Source organism: Zalophus californianus, chromosome 7, assembly GCF_009762305.2.
Source record: "Zalophus californianus isolate mZalCal1 chromosome 7, mZalCal1.pri.v2, whole genome shotgun sequence".
Classification (NCBI taxonomy): domain Eukaryota; kingdom Metazoa; phylum Chordata; class Mammalia; order Carnivora; family Otariidae; genus Zalophus; species Zalophus californianus.
In genome coordinates, this window is record NC_045601.1 from 10,868,644 (window position 1) to 10,884,300 (window position 15,657).

Consider the following 15,657-nt stretch of genomic DNA (forward strand, 5'->3'; position numbering starts at 1 on the left):
GAGGCTTGTCTTCATCACGATGTCTCTACACACTCAGCTGGAAGACAGGGAGGCTTAGGGGCTTCCTCACCTCACAGAGAGGGTCACAGACCCCTCAAGTGAACAGAAACAATGCCTTACATGTTGAGAACGTGATTTACAACAACCACAAAGAAAACCGTTTATCTTATAGGATTAGAGGGACTAGATGAACAAATTAAGCCACATCAAGAGAAAAGAACCAAACCAAGCCATTTCACAGGACAGGTGACTCAGTTTTTCAACATGCCAAAGGCTCTAATGTGGATGGGAGAAGAAGAAACCATTCAAGATAAAAAGACTTAAGAACCAAATCAATGTATTAGATTTCTTTGAATTCTGCTTGGAAAAAAACATACTATAAAGGCATTCTGAGGACAATTGGGGTTATCTAAATATGCCTAGGCTAGTCAATGCAAGGAATTATGGTGGCATGTGAGTACTCACTATATCATTCTGTTTATCAGCATAGTAAGAATTTTTTTATAATAAAACTACAAAATAAAATACAAAATGTGGCTCCAGATGACTCGTGTCCAAAGGCAACTGCAAAAACATACATCGATCTTTCTGAGGGAACAGAATATAAACCCAGCCCTCAATAGAACTGTCTTCCAAAAAAACAAAAAAATGAAGGGAAATAAGAAAATTCTTAGAACTAAAAGAAAACAAAAATAATGCATATCAAAATTTGAGAGATTCACCCAAAGCTGTACTTAAGAGGAAATTTTTTAGTCTTCCATTTTGCTCCATCAGACAAAGATGTTTCAAATAAGCTAAGCGTTCACTTGACTGAAAAAAAGAACAGCAAAATAAACCAGTAAAATAGAAAGCAAGACATAATCAAAGCAAGAACAGAATTTTTTAACTAAACTTTAAAAAAGAACATGTAATAGGACAATAACCAAAGTTACTTTGGAAAGGTGAACCACTGACACGATTAATCAAGAATAAAAAAAGGGGAAAACATTGTGAATTAAAATGCCAGGGGCGCCTCCGTGGCTCAGTGGGCTAAGCGTCCGACTTTTGATTTTTACTCATGTTATGATCTCGGGATCTTGAGATCAAGCCTCACGTAGGGAATCTGCGCTCAATGGGAGTCTGCTTGAGATTCGGTCTCTCCCTCTCTCTCCCTATGCCCCTCCCCATGCTCATGCTCTCCCACTCTCTCTCAAATAAACAAAATCTTTAAAAATAAAATAAAATGCCTTAAACTCTGGACAGTACAGAAATTAATGACGACGTATATGAACAACTTTGTTAATAAATTTGAAAAACTGGATGAAATAAATTCCTAATATGTGGGAATATATATATAAGTGTTGTGTGTGTATATATTTATATGCACATATATATGTATAAGTTATATACATAACTTATACATATTTATTACATATTTATAAAAGCAAAAGACTGACTCAAGAAGAAATTGATAACTTGAAAACACCTATATTCACAAAGGAAATAAGATCAAAAGTCAAAAAGACAGGAAAGGGCAGAAGCTAAAAATCAAGGGCTACACATGCCTTTATGGTTTTACAGACACTTCGACCATTCAAAAAACAGGTAATTCCAAATTTTAACATAAACTCTTCCAGTAGATTTAAAAAAGAGACTAGTCTCCAATTCATTTTACAAAACTCCATAATACAGACACCAAAACCTTACCAGGATAATTACAAGTCAGTCTCATTCATGAACACTGATTCAAGAAACCTAAGGAAATGTTAGCAAAACTGAATTCAGTGATGTATAAAAAGATACTGTATCATGTGGCTAGGTTTATTCCAGAAAGCATGTTTAACACTATAAAACAAAAAGACACACATAATAAACCCCAACAACAGATTACAAGAGAAAAACAAAGTGGTGATATCAAGTTATTAAAAAAAAAACACATAAGATAAAATTTGGCATTCATTCATGATAAAATCCCTTAGCAAACTAGAAAAGGAGGGGACCTTCCCTGCCCAGTAGTGGGCAGCCACTAAATAAACTTGTTTATATAGTATACAAACATTATACTTAACGATGAAATGCTGAAAGCCTTCTTTTAAGTCCCAGAGAATACAAGAATAGACAGCCCTGAGGCACCTGGGTGGCTCAGTCAGTTAAGTGTCTGCCTGCCTTTGGGTCAGGTCATGATCTCAGGGTTCTGAGATCCAGCCCTGCATTGAGCTCTCAGCTCAGCAGGGAGTCTGCTTCTCCCTGTCACACACTCTCTCTCTCTCTCTCTCTCTCTCAAATAAGTAAATAAAATCTTAAAAAAAAATGGACAGCCCTTTCAAACAATGATTTGGAGAAGCTAATCTGTAAAAAGAGGAGTGGGGTGATCTTTTTAAAAAGCAACTTTAAAAAAAATTGAGAAAATCTAAGAGAATCTATGAAGTGTTGGTAGAATTAACAAGAACTTAAAGGGTCTCTGGACCAAAAAAAAATTTTTTTTAATATATAAAGTTCATTAGATTTGTATACACCAATAACAATGAGAAAAATAAATGTTGAAATGGATGCAATTTACAATGGCAACAAAAATATAAGGCATATAGGATTAATTCTAAAAAAAACTACAATTCTTTTTGAAGAATGTTCTAAAGGAAATTTAAAACCACCGAAACAATGGAGACCTGGGGAGAGAAGTCCTTCAGGAAGATGAGGGGAGGCCGACTGGGGAATGCAAGAAGAGAAGGAAAACTGGCCCTGAGAACAAGCAGACCACAGCCCAGAGCCAGGGCAGAGAGTCGAGCTGGATGACAACAACAATGCCTGAACACCCATCTCTTCTAACTACCGTAAGTGGCTGTTGCTCTTTATCCAGGACAATCTGGCCTCACTTCAATTGTCCTGTCTCACGGATAAAACTTACAACATCTAATTACCAAATGTCCCAGCTTCTTGAGAGCAGCCTATCTAGGACTGACCCCCACTTCCCTAACCCCTCTTAGAGTCTCCCAGGACGCACCCAAACCCCCGTTATCTTTCCATGAGGCTCCTGAGGCACTCAGGAATATATGCATTCTCTGTGGCCTGTAACAACCCAAACTAAATAAACCCAACTTGTATCATAAGTGTGCTCTTCATCTGTGGTCAGTGTGGGCTTCAACAAGGCAAAAACTGTTCAAATTAGTTACTTATTTTTGTTTACTATTTCTCTTTTATAATTATCATCTGTCTCACAGAAAATATAAAAGGTAAATAATAATAAAAAAAAAGACCCCATGATTATAACAACAAAAAAGAAAAACATCTTAGGAAAAAGCGTGGTAAGAAATGAGTTTACTGATGTCCATAATAGCCAAAATAAACACAACAGCCAAGAAAACTCTGAAAAAGAAGAGTACTGAAGATATACTAATCCTAAAAAATAATAAAGCAGTATAGTGTTGGGGCATTAATAGAAGGATCAATGAAAAGAATAAAAACCCCAGAAGAAGAACCACAAACCCTATACCTAAAGGGATTCAGCAAATAATGAAAGAGGTATCTCCAATCCATTGGGGAAGGTAACTGTAATGGTTAATTTTATGTGTCAACTTGGAGAGTGTTTCTGGATGAAATGAACACTGAAATCAGTGACTTTGAGTAATGCGGGTAGGCCATCAGTTGAAGGCGTGAATAGAGCAAAAAGACCAGCCTCTCCAACGAAGAAGGAATTCTCCAGCAGACTGCCTTCAGACTTCATCTCCACTATCAGCTCTCCTGAGCCTCCAGCCTGCCGCACTGCACATTTGGGACTTGCCAGCATCCGTAGTTGTATACGCCAATCCCTTACATTAGATCTCTTTATCCTAACAAAATATACATACACACACACACACATTCTGTTTCTCTGTAGAGCCCTAACACAACAGCCTACACAAGAGAAGGCACTTAAAGACCTAGCAAAGAAACAATTAAGCTGGATTAGGGTAAGTGAAATGAAAAATGAATCCATGAAAATACTACAAAGTAACATGAGAGAGTTCCTTTGTAAATTTTGGAATATGGAAGTCTCATACTCCCACTAAATAAAAATCCAGAGATCTTAAAAGAAAAGATTAATAATTTTGAGTACACAATTTTTTTTTAATTTAAAAAGCCCCTCTGCATGACCAAATAGATAAATAAATCATAATTAATGTCAAAAGATAAATGACAAAATGGGGGAGGGTGGTTAGTAACTCACAAAGATCCAGTCTCCCTATATATATACACACATAGGTTTATTACATCAATTTTTAAAAGAGCAACAACTTAATAGAAAAATGCAAGATAAAAAGATATGAATTCACAATAAAAAGGAAAGGAAAAGCAAATGCTTTTAAGGATATAAGACATACAACACAACTCAAAACAAGATAAATGCAAATTAAAATTACATTATCAGATTGGCAAAAATCCAGAAGCTTAGCAAACCATGCTACCGGCACATGTAGAGGCAAACAGGGACTCTCACATATTGACGGTGTGAGTATAAACTGGTACAACCCCCACCAAAGGAACAATCTGGCAGTATTTACCAAAACTAGAACTGCATCTACCCATTGACACACTAATACCACTTTCAGGAACCTGTCATACACATATGCTTGCAAATTTATGAAATGAGACATACACAAAGTTTATCACGGCAGCCCTGTTTGATTTGCAAATAATTAAAAACAGTCTAAATGACCATCAAAAGAGTATTCATTTCATAAAATGAAAGGAAGCTATGAAAAAGAATGAAGGGTTGCTTTAAGATCTACAGAAACTATACTTCAGGGTGTGGGGGAGGAGGGTGACACAGTGTGTATGGTACAGCACCTCACTATTTGTGTAAAAATAGAGTAAAAATTAAAATACAGCATCTTGCTTCTTTGTATAAAGATCCTCCGGAAACCTGCACAATAAACTCCTGAAGTGGTTGTCTGGCAAAGGGTGAGGCCGGTGGTGGAGCAGGGGGAGGGCTGTGCTGGGAGATTTTTATTTGTATTCTTTCCCTTGTACTTTTTCATCTTTGCAACATATGAATGTATGGATGATTCAAAACAGAACACTTTAACAGATGTTAAAGACAAGAGTGAGGTATCTTAATGGAACCCTAAAATTATTTTTTGTATCATTCATATTAACAAAAGCCACAGAGTATTATTTGCTGATTGATTCCCAAATATAAAAATCAATACACTATGCATGCTGTTTGGAAACAAAAGGAAAGGCTGCAGAAAAGAACGTTTTGTCTGTTAGGAACTACCGGCTCCACTGGTTCACTACATTATATATGGCTGAGCGTCTTTGGTTTTTCAACATATGTGAATTCGGAATGACAAATTCTATTATTAAAATTCAGTTTGATTTTGAAAATATTCTGTTGGTTATTTTTACTTTGTTTTGGGATAGAGTTTGAGGGGATTACAGTTTGGGGAGGCAATAACCACATCTAAAATGCTAAATCTTATTTCCTAGACAAACTTTCCAAAGCTATCTGAACATCTAACTCCCTAAAAACCAAAGTTGTTCCTATCACACAAGACCCTCTGATTCAGCTACCTGTCTCTGACTTCCACCTTGTCGTCCCGTAAGGAGCGTAATGAAACTTAAAAAACACTTGGACATTCTACAGGTAGGGAGCATGAAAACAAGAAAAACTTTCCAACATAGTATGAAGAATTTTTGTCTTCTTCAGAATACACAGAAATGACAGTATTTATGTCAGAGAGTCATGGTTATAGAGACAGTATTTCCTACCATATAATTTACTACATTCAAATCAATAAAATAATGGTACCAAAGCATAAAACAGACCTAAACGAAGCACATTAAAATAGTATTCATTAAAGTAAGATTTCACCTGTAGTATGCTTTAAATATTTAAATCTGAAGGATATTAAATAACTGATTGCCATGTGGTAGAAGTCATCAGTGAATGCTTCATAAAGGAAATAAATTTGAGCTTGGTCTTGAAGGAAATGACAGGCCCTCGGAATCCTTAATCAAACTGGTTTTACAATCAGAGATTCATTTTAGCACTAAAGTAAAATGACTAATGTAATCTCTCTATTCAGTTCTTCTTAAATTTTGATGGCATGACAAAACATTCTATGTCTACCCAGAAGTTCAATAAGGTTCGGAAAGCGCTTGAAAAAGCCTGTAACTCTATATATCATAAACCCAGACATAAACCTCACTTAAGAAAGAAATGATATTGGAAGGTTATTTAATTCTCCCACATCTTAATAAAAGACTAGACCAAATAACTCTGAAATAATATACATTCTTGCCTCTTATACATCCCTTTATATAATACCAGAATATTTGAGAACATACGCAAAAAACAAGATCCTACAGGATCTTCTATCTCAGCTGTTGTTTTAACATGTTTTGTTTAAAGTCATAAACTCTTGGGGCACCTGGATGGCTCAGTCAGTTAAATGTCTGCCTTCAGCTCAGGTCATGATCCAGGGGTCCTGGAATAGAGCCCCACATCGGGCTCCCTGCTCGGCGGGGAACCTGCTTCTCCCTCTCGCCTTCCTCCCCGTTTGTGCTCTCTCTCTCTCAATCAAATAAATAAATAAGATCTTTAAAAAAAAAATAAAGTCATAAACTCTCTTTAGGACTCCTGAATATGTCATATGGGAAAAGACTCCAATGAACCCAAGAAAATACTTAAGAAATCAGCTGAATTAAAATTAAGCTTCATATATTTACATATACCTTGCTTAGCATCAACAATCTCTTTAAGATGTGCTAGACATGCTTTAAAAACTGAATAACCAAGTCATTGTCTTCCCTCTCTTCACTACAGCATCCCATGAAAAATTAAGAAAGAAAAATATGAAATGTAAAGTTACATTCTGATGCTTATGACTAGAATAGTGCTATGAAACATTTATCTGGATTCAGAATACGAGTCCTGAGCTCACAGCACCTTTTAGATCACTCAGTGACAATCTCTAAAACAAGATGAGACTGAATCATTTTATCAAATGCATATGTGCTATTTTTCTACAAATCACATAAGCTGAAATATATGGCCCAATAACATAAAAGAATATTTAATGAGGCTAATTTAAACTACGAACTGCTTAATATTCTTGAAGTACATGATTCCCTTTAGTATTTTAATATATTGTAACTGAAGTGATTATCTGTCTATAAGCTAGTTTAAGAGGAATAACACTGCCAAAGGCAACAATGTTTTGATATAGTAGCACTTATCATTAAAACAAAAACAAAACAAACAAAAAAAGCTCAAGATAAAAATACCATGAAGGTGGCAACGAGCAAGATTAAGTGATCAACAAAACCATTTTTCTGAATGAGCCTATTCTTCCCACTCCTCAATTTCAAACATCCATCCATAAGCAAACAGTTTAGATTAGGTTCAGTTTTACCCTTTTCTCAAAACTACCTTTTTTCCCACTGAGAAGAGAATTTTTTAAGCAGGACGGGAAGAGGACTCCGAGCCCAGTGTGGCAGACCTGGGGGACAGCTCAGAGGCCTGGGGGCCCGTGGGGCGCTCACCTGCTGCGGCTGGTACCTTTGCTGGGACTGGGACGGCAGGTACTGGGCCTGTGGCGGGAGGTGCGGAGGCTGCGGCTGCTGGTTGTAGTAAGGCTGCTGGCCCTGCTGGCAGTAACCACTCACACCTTGCTGTCCATACTGAGGGGGCATCTGTCAACAAGTCAAGCAAAACAGGCGAGAAAGTCAAAATGGGCTAATTCAATGAAATCAAACATGGTTTCGATTCAGCAACATGAAGTGGGCTCTTTGCTAAGCAACTGAATTCAATATTTTTACTCTTCTCTCTCTTTACATAAATCATCATACTGCCTTCTATTCACATATTATCAGCGTTGACTTTTTTAAAAATAAGATTTCATCAGATAATCAAGTATAGATAACCTCATAAAAATCCAGTGGGGGGGAAAAACTCTCCTAACACTGACATGAAAAAATAGCCTCTGCTGAGTTGGTGAATCACTATATTGTACACCTGAAGCTAATAAAACACTGTTAAGAAAAAAAAAATACCCTCTGCTAAGAAAGTCGTTATGTTAATCCATTCTCCTGCAACACTCAAAATTAAAATGAACTCCCACCATCCAAGCCCACTTACTAATATTCTGTAGGATGCTTGTGGCTTGGCTACATGTATAGGGCATGGCTTTGTTTCAACTAAGGTCAAAAAGTCCCAACTCCATAGGAGCAGACACTATACCAGTTACATTAGCAATTCCACACACAGTTTTTGCGAAAAAGAAACTACACTGCTTTACCATCAAATACAACCCTTTTAGAAGACAGTACTATGTATATAACCCAATATAACCAACAACATGAGTTCTTAAAGGAAAGATAGTCATATCTAATATTAGAATAGTATTTTCCTACTTGATAAAACAGGTAATGGTGTAAAGCAAAGTGTGCTAGACGGCAAATGGCAGATACAGACAAAAATGGCCTAACTGAGCTTTCTCCATCTCTAATTTACACGAACCTAAAAATCCTTAAAAATATTTGCTCAAAGAAAATTCCTTCCTCATGCAATAAATAAACCATGGATGGTATTTAATTTTTTTTTTCAAATGAAAAATCTTTTTTTTTCTAATTGGGAGAGAGAGCAGCAGAGAAAAAGAAAAACAAGGTATCAGGATGGCAAAAAGCACTCCATAGAGGAGGAGAGTGAAGTCACCCTGTTAATAATACAACATGGTCCACTTGAGAATCCCAAGAACTAGAGCCCTATAAGCCCACACAGTTAAGAATTCAGTGATCAGTTCCAGATACACATTTAAAAACACAATGACTACAAAATACTGAACAAGGAAAAAGAAGGAATGGTAAAAGGAGGAAAATATTAAACACTTCGCCTCTAAGACCAATTAGCACAATAATTCGTAATACATACAACGAAGTAAAAGGGGAAAATGCAAAAGCTAAAGTTCATTTTCTTTGTGACCTGATTTAGATTACTGTCAAGGCCTGTCAGCAATGATCACAAACATTTGGCCACAATGGCTCACAAATGTCTCATCACACAGACCCTAAGTTAGTAGAACAGACAAGTTTGTATTGAAAACCATTTAACTGCACAGTTGAATTCTTTGCTTTTATTTATTTTACAGCTTGATATCTCATAATGAATGTATGTCCCTGCCATAAGCCAAGCCAAAGAATTTCCATAAAATACAACTCCACATGCTAGAGTAGCATATACTACCACAACACATATCCTTCCGTTCAGCACCCATATGTTGATTTGATATCTAATACTATATTTCACACAAGCATCTTTGCAGTTTGATTTGAAGCAGTTAGGATAACACTTTTGCCAGTGTTAAAATGACTGTAAAGCTCAATCAACACAGCCAGAAACTCCCCTATGAATTGCACTTTAATATGTTGACTTTCTGGTTTACAGAAACCTTTACACACAATATGAAAGTGTCGTTTGGGGAGGGGGCTCTATTTTCTAAGACAGACAACAACAGGGCTTGTTGTAGGCAGCAACTAACACTAGAGCAGCCCTGAACTTATTAGAATCTGTTACCATCTATTCCAGCTCTGAAGAGCTTAGGGACAAGTGGGGGTGCAGAGGAAGCACGGTAGGGTGGGTGGGAATGTAAGCAAATTTTCAACAGAACCACAGCAACAACCCGCAGAGCACAGCAAAATTCAGAGGAGAAACCATCAAAAAACTTTTGCTTGGGAGATTTTACTACTGTCTTCCACAATTAAAACCCATTTGCTCTCCTTTTAGATACATGGCCTAATTCACTTGGTACTCACCTAAGGGACACCTCCCCCACCGTGAGCCTGGGACGAGGTGATTTCTAACCCAGTACAATCGGGCCAGCAGTTAGAACTGGGTCCCAGTGCCAATCTACTGAATCTGGTCTGCTGTCCTTCCGTGGGAGCCACACTGCAACAGAGATCACTAAACTGTTGAGCGAAAGAGTCTCTGGGTTGGAAATGTGCGAGATCTAAATCCAAGTCCTACTGTGCCTCACTTGTGTGAATGTGGTCAATTACATTAACGATTTCCATCTCACATCTCCATCTATAAAACAGGGCTACTTTCTCTATTAATTCATATTAATATTATAACCAGCAATATAATAATCCTACCTGGAATGCTACACAGATGCTATTATTTATTAAACAAGTTGTAGAGCTATCTCTAAAATATTAATTATTTCCTACGTTTTATCTTTAAAAATCAATTTCTAAATATAATACCTCAGTTGTCTACAATTAAAGTCTAATTCTTTAATGATCAATATTGCTTTTGTTTTAATCAATTTAGATGCAGGGCTTTCACAGATCTATTATATGCTTTTCTGATATCTTAAACCAAACAGTCATTATTATGAAACATAAATCGACAGATTGAGCCATAATACACTGAGAACCTCAGAGCCTCTGGTTGAAAGCCATGCACACAAGCCCCACAGCGTAACTCTGGTCTCCCTCTGCCGTCAGTCTTACCCAGCCACCAAGGCACTCAGCCATGGCTCATCACTCTGACCTCTATCCTGAGCAGAACCTGCTGAGGACTGAGAAACCCATGACGGTTAAAAACAGGAAGGCCCAGGGAACTTGTCCTATGAGGGAAGCACGCGAGCTTTGACTGCCTCAACTTTTGTAAAATCAATTTTGGCTACTGAGAGTCTTCTTGTTTATGTCTTAGTTCTCAAACACACTCAGGCTAAATAAGATTACCAGAATGTTGGATGCAAGGGAAATTTAACCAAGAGTTACTGAGCACCAGGAACCAAGTGAGGGGAGTTGGGGTCACAAAGCACTTCTAGCTCAGATACCACCCCCTCCCTGACCAGCCTAACGAGCACGGCCCCAGTCGTCTTTCTCAGGCCATTTCCAATTTTATGTTACCACAGGGGAGATGATAGGAGTTAGTTAACGCCTTAATTATGTGTTGTGTTTACTGTTTGTCCTTATCACTGGACTCTACACTCCCACATTCCTGGAATGCCTCCTGGAAGAGGGACTGCCAATCACTAAATGTTTGTTGAATGAATGGATGTTGCTCAGTGGATTACTAAATCAAGTGATTATATAAAAAATTAAACGAGTGAAGGAACACCTCATAAAAATGGAATCACTTGCACTACACAACTCTTTGAAACACGTATGTCCAGCTTCTTCCAACAGCCAAAACACTGAACTTCATGCTCACAGCCGCACAGCACTCTCAGCTATTAACTACCAACCCTCTAAGTCATTATTACCCAGCGAATGTTCTGGACCTTTATCATGGTTTGAATAAAAAGATCACTACACTAAACTAAATGGAAATCTCCAGAAAATTCTTGAGATCAGAGCTTTTCTGTTATCTAACAACAAGAAAAACAAGAATTTATTTCACTCATTTCTAAATAAAGAAGATCTTAGAGTGGAGCGTGAGCACACGTAATAACAAAAAATTTATTCCAATTTTCCAAGAAATATGAATGCTTTCATATATTATTGGAGAGAAAGTATAGCAAAAAATGATTCATTTAAGTATTTTAGGAAATCACTCTGATTAAAAAAAAAAAACGTGACTACTAACTTTTTATATCCCTGTATCATGTTAAATATTCAGAAATTCCGGGCCCATTTCTCAATTTACCGTACCCTGAACTCTTTGCTCATATTTCAAAATTGAAGAAATAATCCATGCTTGTCTTCTCTCCCGATTTCTTCCTAAAGAAGTTTCAGAAAACCGTTTCCTCACCAAGGTACACTGACCCGCTGACCCAGCAATTCCCCTTGTAAATATATACCCATGAAACACTCACATGTGTCCGAAGAAGGATATTCGATGCAATGCTATTTACAAAAGCCAGAAAGAGGACACAATCTAACACAATGGAATGGAAATGGAAATGGAAAAAAAGAGGTTTTGCTATGGCCATACAATGGAATTCTATAAAGTAGTTTAAAAAAAAAAAATGGTAGTAAAGCCTACCTAGCAAAATGGTTCAAATCCAAATAATATAATGCTGAATTTTGAAAAGAAAAGAATGCACCATAATACCATTTGTATACACTTTTAATACACAAAATAGTATATACTGTTTATGGATACATATATATAGTAAAAGTACAAAAGCATGCATTGGAAAGGAAATACATGACATTCTCTGGAGAAGGGAGAGGATAAAAAATGGGGTGGAGCTTCAGTCTTGCCTTTTTTCCCTTTAGAAAGAGGGAGATATGAAGCAGATATGGCAAAACGGTAACACCTAACAATCTTGGTGTAGTTACACAAATATGTTATATTTGTTTCTGCGCTTTTTTGTATGCCGAAATCATTTCATAATTTAAAATTCTGAATACAGATGTCACCTCCACCCTATCCCACATCCCCTCTGCCCCAAAAGCAGAGACATGGAAGCTGCTCCAGCAGGTACACAAGGCAAGAGACAGGCCCCAGAAGAGGGTCTGGAGAGGAAGGTGCCTTGTTGTGCTGCTTTATTTAAAGAGGCCCAGCTGGAACTTTGCTCCAGAGACCCATCCCTGATTATAATGCCAGGTGCCCTCATCTGTTCTAGGCCTTTACCTGGGGCAAGATTAGGCCAAAGACTTCATTACCGTCTTCTATGCTTCCTGCAGATTGGTAAATCTCTGACAGGAAGGACTTTATGCCAACATTTCCCGATGGCCAACTAATCTGGCACGTTAATTCACAGAAATAAATTCTATAATCAAAAAAGTTTGAGAAATAAACATAAAAATAAAACATACTAACATATTAAAGGATTTGTTAAAATCCTTAAGAAACCCATCCACCTTCAAATGTGGGATTTCTCAAATTTATGACTACAAACATACCACCACACCCATTGGAACATGAATTCTATAGAAAATGGGGCCTTATAATGGTGATGGGCATTAAGGAGGCACTGGATACAATGGGCACTGGGTGTTATATGCAACTGATAAATCCCTAAATTCTATCTCTGAAACTAATTTTTAAAAAGGGGGTGGTGGGAGCTGGCAGTTCAGCTCATCACTGTACTCAGAAGGCCTGACCTGTAGTAACAGCTCAATGAATATTTGTTGACTAAACCTCCTGGACTAAGTATATAAATCACATACTATAAATCATACACCATTGATGTATAAATGTAAGAGCTTTCTGCTTTGAGCTACACAATGGTCCAATCCAATGTTCTATCTCCACAGCAGCTCACAACAACATTAGAAACAGATATTACAATCCTCCTTGATGTGAGCGAGGAAGTTATGGTCCTAAAATACACCTTGGTTTCTATTACGGATCTGTCACCTCTGGATTATCTGAATCTATTTACGTTATCAGTTTTGTCCTTCCTTTTAGAGGGAAATATTTAAGATCAAAAGAAATACTTTACATCATCCTAAATTTATCAAAGACATTTTAATACAGGGAAATCATTTCACCTAGTCATCCATCATGGACACTTGGGTTGCTTCTACTTTTTGGTTATTGTAGACAATACTGCTATGAAAATGGACATATGAACATCTATTCAAGTCTTTGGATAAACACCCAGTAGTGGAACTGCTGGATCATCTGGTGGTTCTGTTTAATTCTTTGAGGAGCCACCATACTGTTTTTCACAGTGGCTGTACCATTTTATATTCCCACCAGCAGTGCACAAGGGTTCCAATCTCTTCACATCCTTGACAACACTTGCTGTTTTCTGTTTCTTTCTAATAGCCATCCTAATGGATGTGAAGTGGTATCATACTCATTGTGGGTTTGATTTTCATTTCCCTAATGATTAGTGATATTGAGCATCTTTTGCGTGCTTATTGGCCATTTGTTTATCTTATTTGGAAAAATGTATTCAAGTCCTTTGCCCATTTTTTAATTGGGTTGTTTTTTGTTGTTGAATTGTAGGAGTGCATTATATATTCTGGGTATTAATCCCTTATGTGTTATATGATTTACAAATATTTTCTCCTATTCTGTTGGTTGCCTTTTCATTCTCTTGATAGTGTTCTTTAATGCACAAAGTTTTCAATTTTGATGTAGCCCAATTTATCTTTTCCTTTGTTGCCTATGCATTTGGTTTCACATCTAAGAAATCACTGCCAAATCTAATGTCATGAAGCTTTCCCCTATGTTTTCTAAGAGTTTTATTTTTTAAATATATATATGTATATGTATATGTATATTTTTTTAAGTAATCTCCATGCCCGTTGTGGAGCTCGAACTCACAACCCCGAGATCAAGAGTCGCACACTCCACTGACTGAGCCAGCCAGGCACCCTTCTTCTAAGAGTTTTATAGCTTTAGCTCTCATGTTTAAATCTGTAATCCATTTTGAGTTTATTTTTGGTATATAGGAAAAGTTAAGGGTCTAACTTCATTCTTTAGAAAGACCTATTGTTCTTTCTCTATATAATTTTCACATCAGCTTCAGATCCTTTTGTTCTAAGAAGTACAGTTTGGTTTGGTATCTACAGTTCCCTCTAGACCTAAAGTGTATACACATTCAACTCACAGTATTTTCTGTTTATATGAAATTCAAAATCACACAAACCTAATATACAGTAATAGAAATAGCACAACACTGGTTGTGGGATATAATGAATGGCTAAAAAGAGACATGAAGGAACTTACTGGGAGTGATGAAAATATTCTGTATCTTAATTGGGGTGGTAGTTTCATGGATGTACATATGTGTCAAAACTCATCAAATGGTACACTTAAGATCTCAGCATTTTACTGTATGTAAGTTATACCTTTAAAAACCTACTAGCAGAATACGTATATATACTAAATAACTAAAGTAGTTAAACTTTTAACTTCACATGTTTTATGACATATTTATGTTAAACCATCACTGCCTTATTTATGACTACATGTAAATTCCCTACTTGATAATGACTGTTCCCAGGTGCTTAACAGGGAGTTTTCATATTTTCTACTTTACATAATCCAAAATAGTACACAGTATACTGAAATAATCACGGTGGTATGTAAATTCAAATATTTGACGAGAGTCACAATATGTACAGAAACAGTATCTCTGCAACCCAGAATTCTATTTTTAAGATTATATCTTAAGAAAAAATGTGAAACAAGTATGCAAAGATATGTATAGCAAAGAATTCACTGCACCCCCGTGAAAGCATCCCCACTTAAGAATATGGAAACTGCCTAAATGCCCATCAACAGAGACTGGATGGGGGGGGGATTCAATATCAGCTTATTAATGAATCTCATTGTAGATAATATGTATTTAATAGCAAGAAGCATTATTAAGGTGTACCTCAATGGGTAGGAGGTTACAAAACAATATATGTAGTAAAATGCTATTTCTTAATATGAAAATCTGTGTATGTGTGGTTATCTGAACAAAGAATTAATAGCCTAAAGGAACAAACACAAAAATGTTATCTATCATTTCTTAAACCAAATCAGTGTTTTTCACGAATTTAGAACAAAATGCAATTTATTTTGGGTTATTTACTGTGGTCTATTTAAGAGTTATCAAAAAAGTGTATTATAACAATTTGCCTTTAACAGCAGAAAACTCCTTAATTTTTGTTTGTTTTTCATCATAGGCTTGAGCCCCTCCAGATAAATTCCACAAAATGGAAAGGGAAAAAGCATAAGAAAAATCCCAAGTTCACAACAGTTAGATTTTAGTCATTACTGTGGCAAATTCTGCTGGC

General features: G+C 36.6%; 1 protein-coding gene across 11 annotated transcripts in view; it reads right to left on the minus strand.

The window, feature by feature from the left end:
• The window catches only part of ARID1B (AT-rich interaction domain 1B), a 437,415-nt gene that overhangs the window by 303,208 nt on the left and 118,550 nt on the right, over positions 1-15,657 (minus strand). For all 11 annotated transcript variants that reach the window (XM_027601115.2, XM_027601112.2, XM_027601114.2 and 8 more), the window contains one exon: positions 7,504-7,653. In XM_027601115.2, coding sequence (XP_027456916.2) covers positions 7,504-7,653 — 150 coding nt within the window. The remainder of the gene's footprint in view (positions 1-7,503; positions 7,654-15,657) is intronic.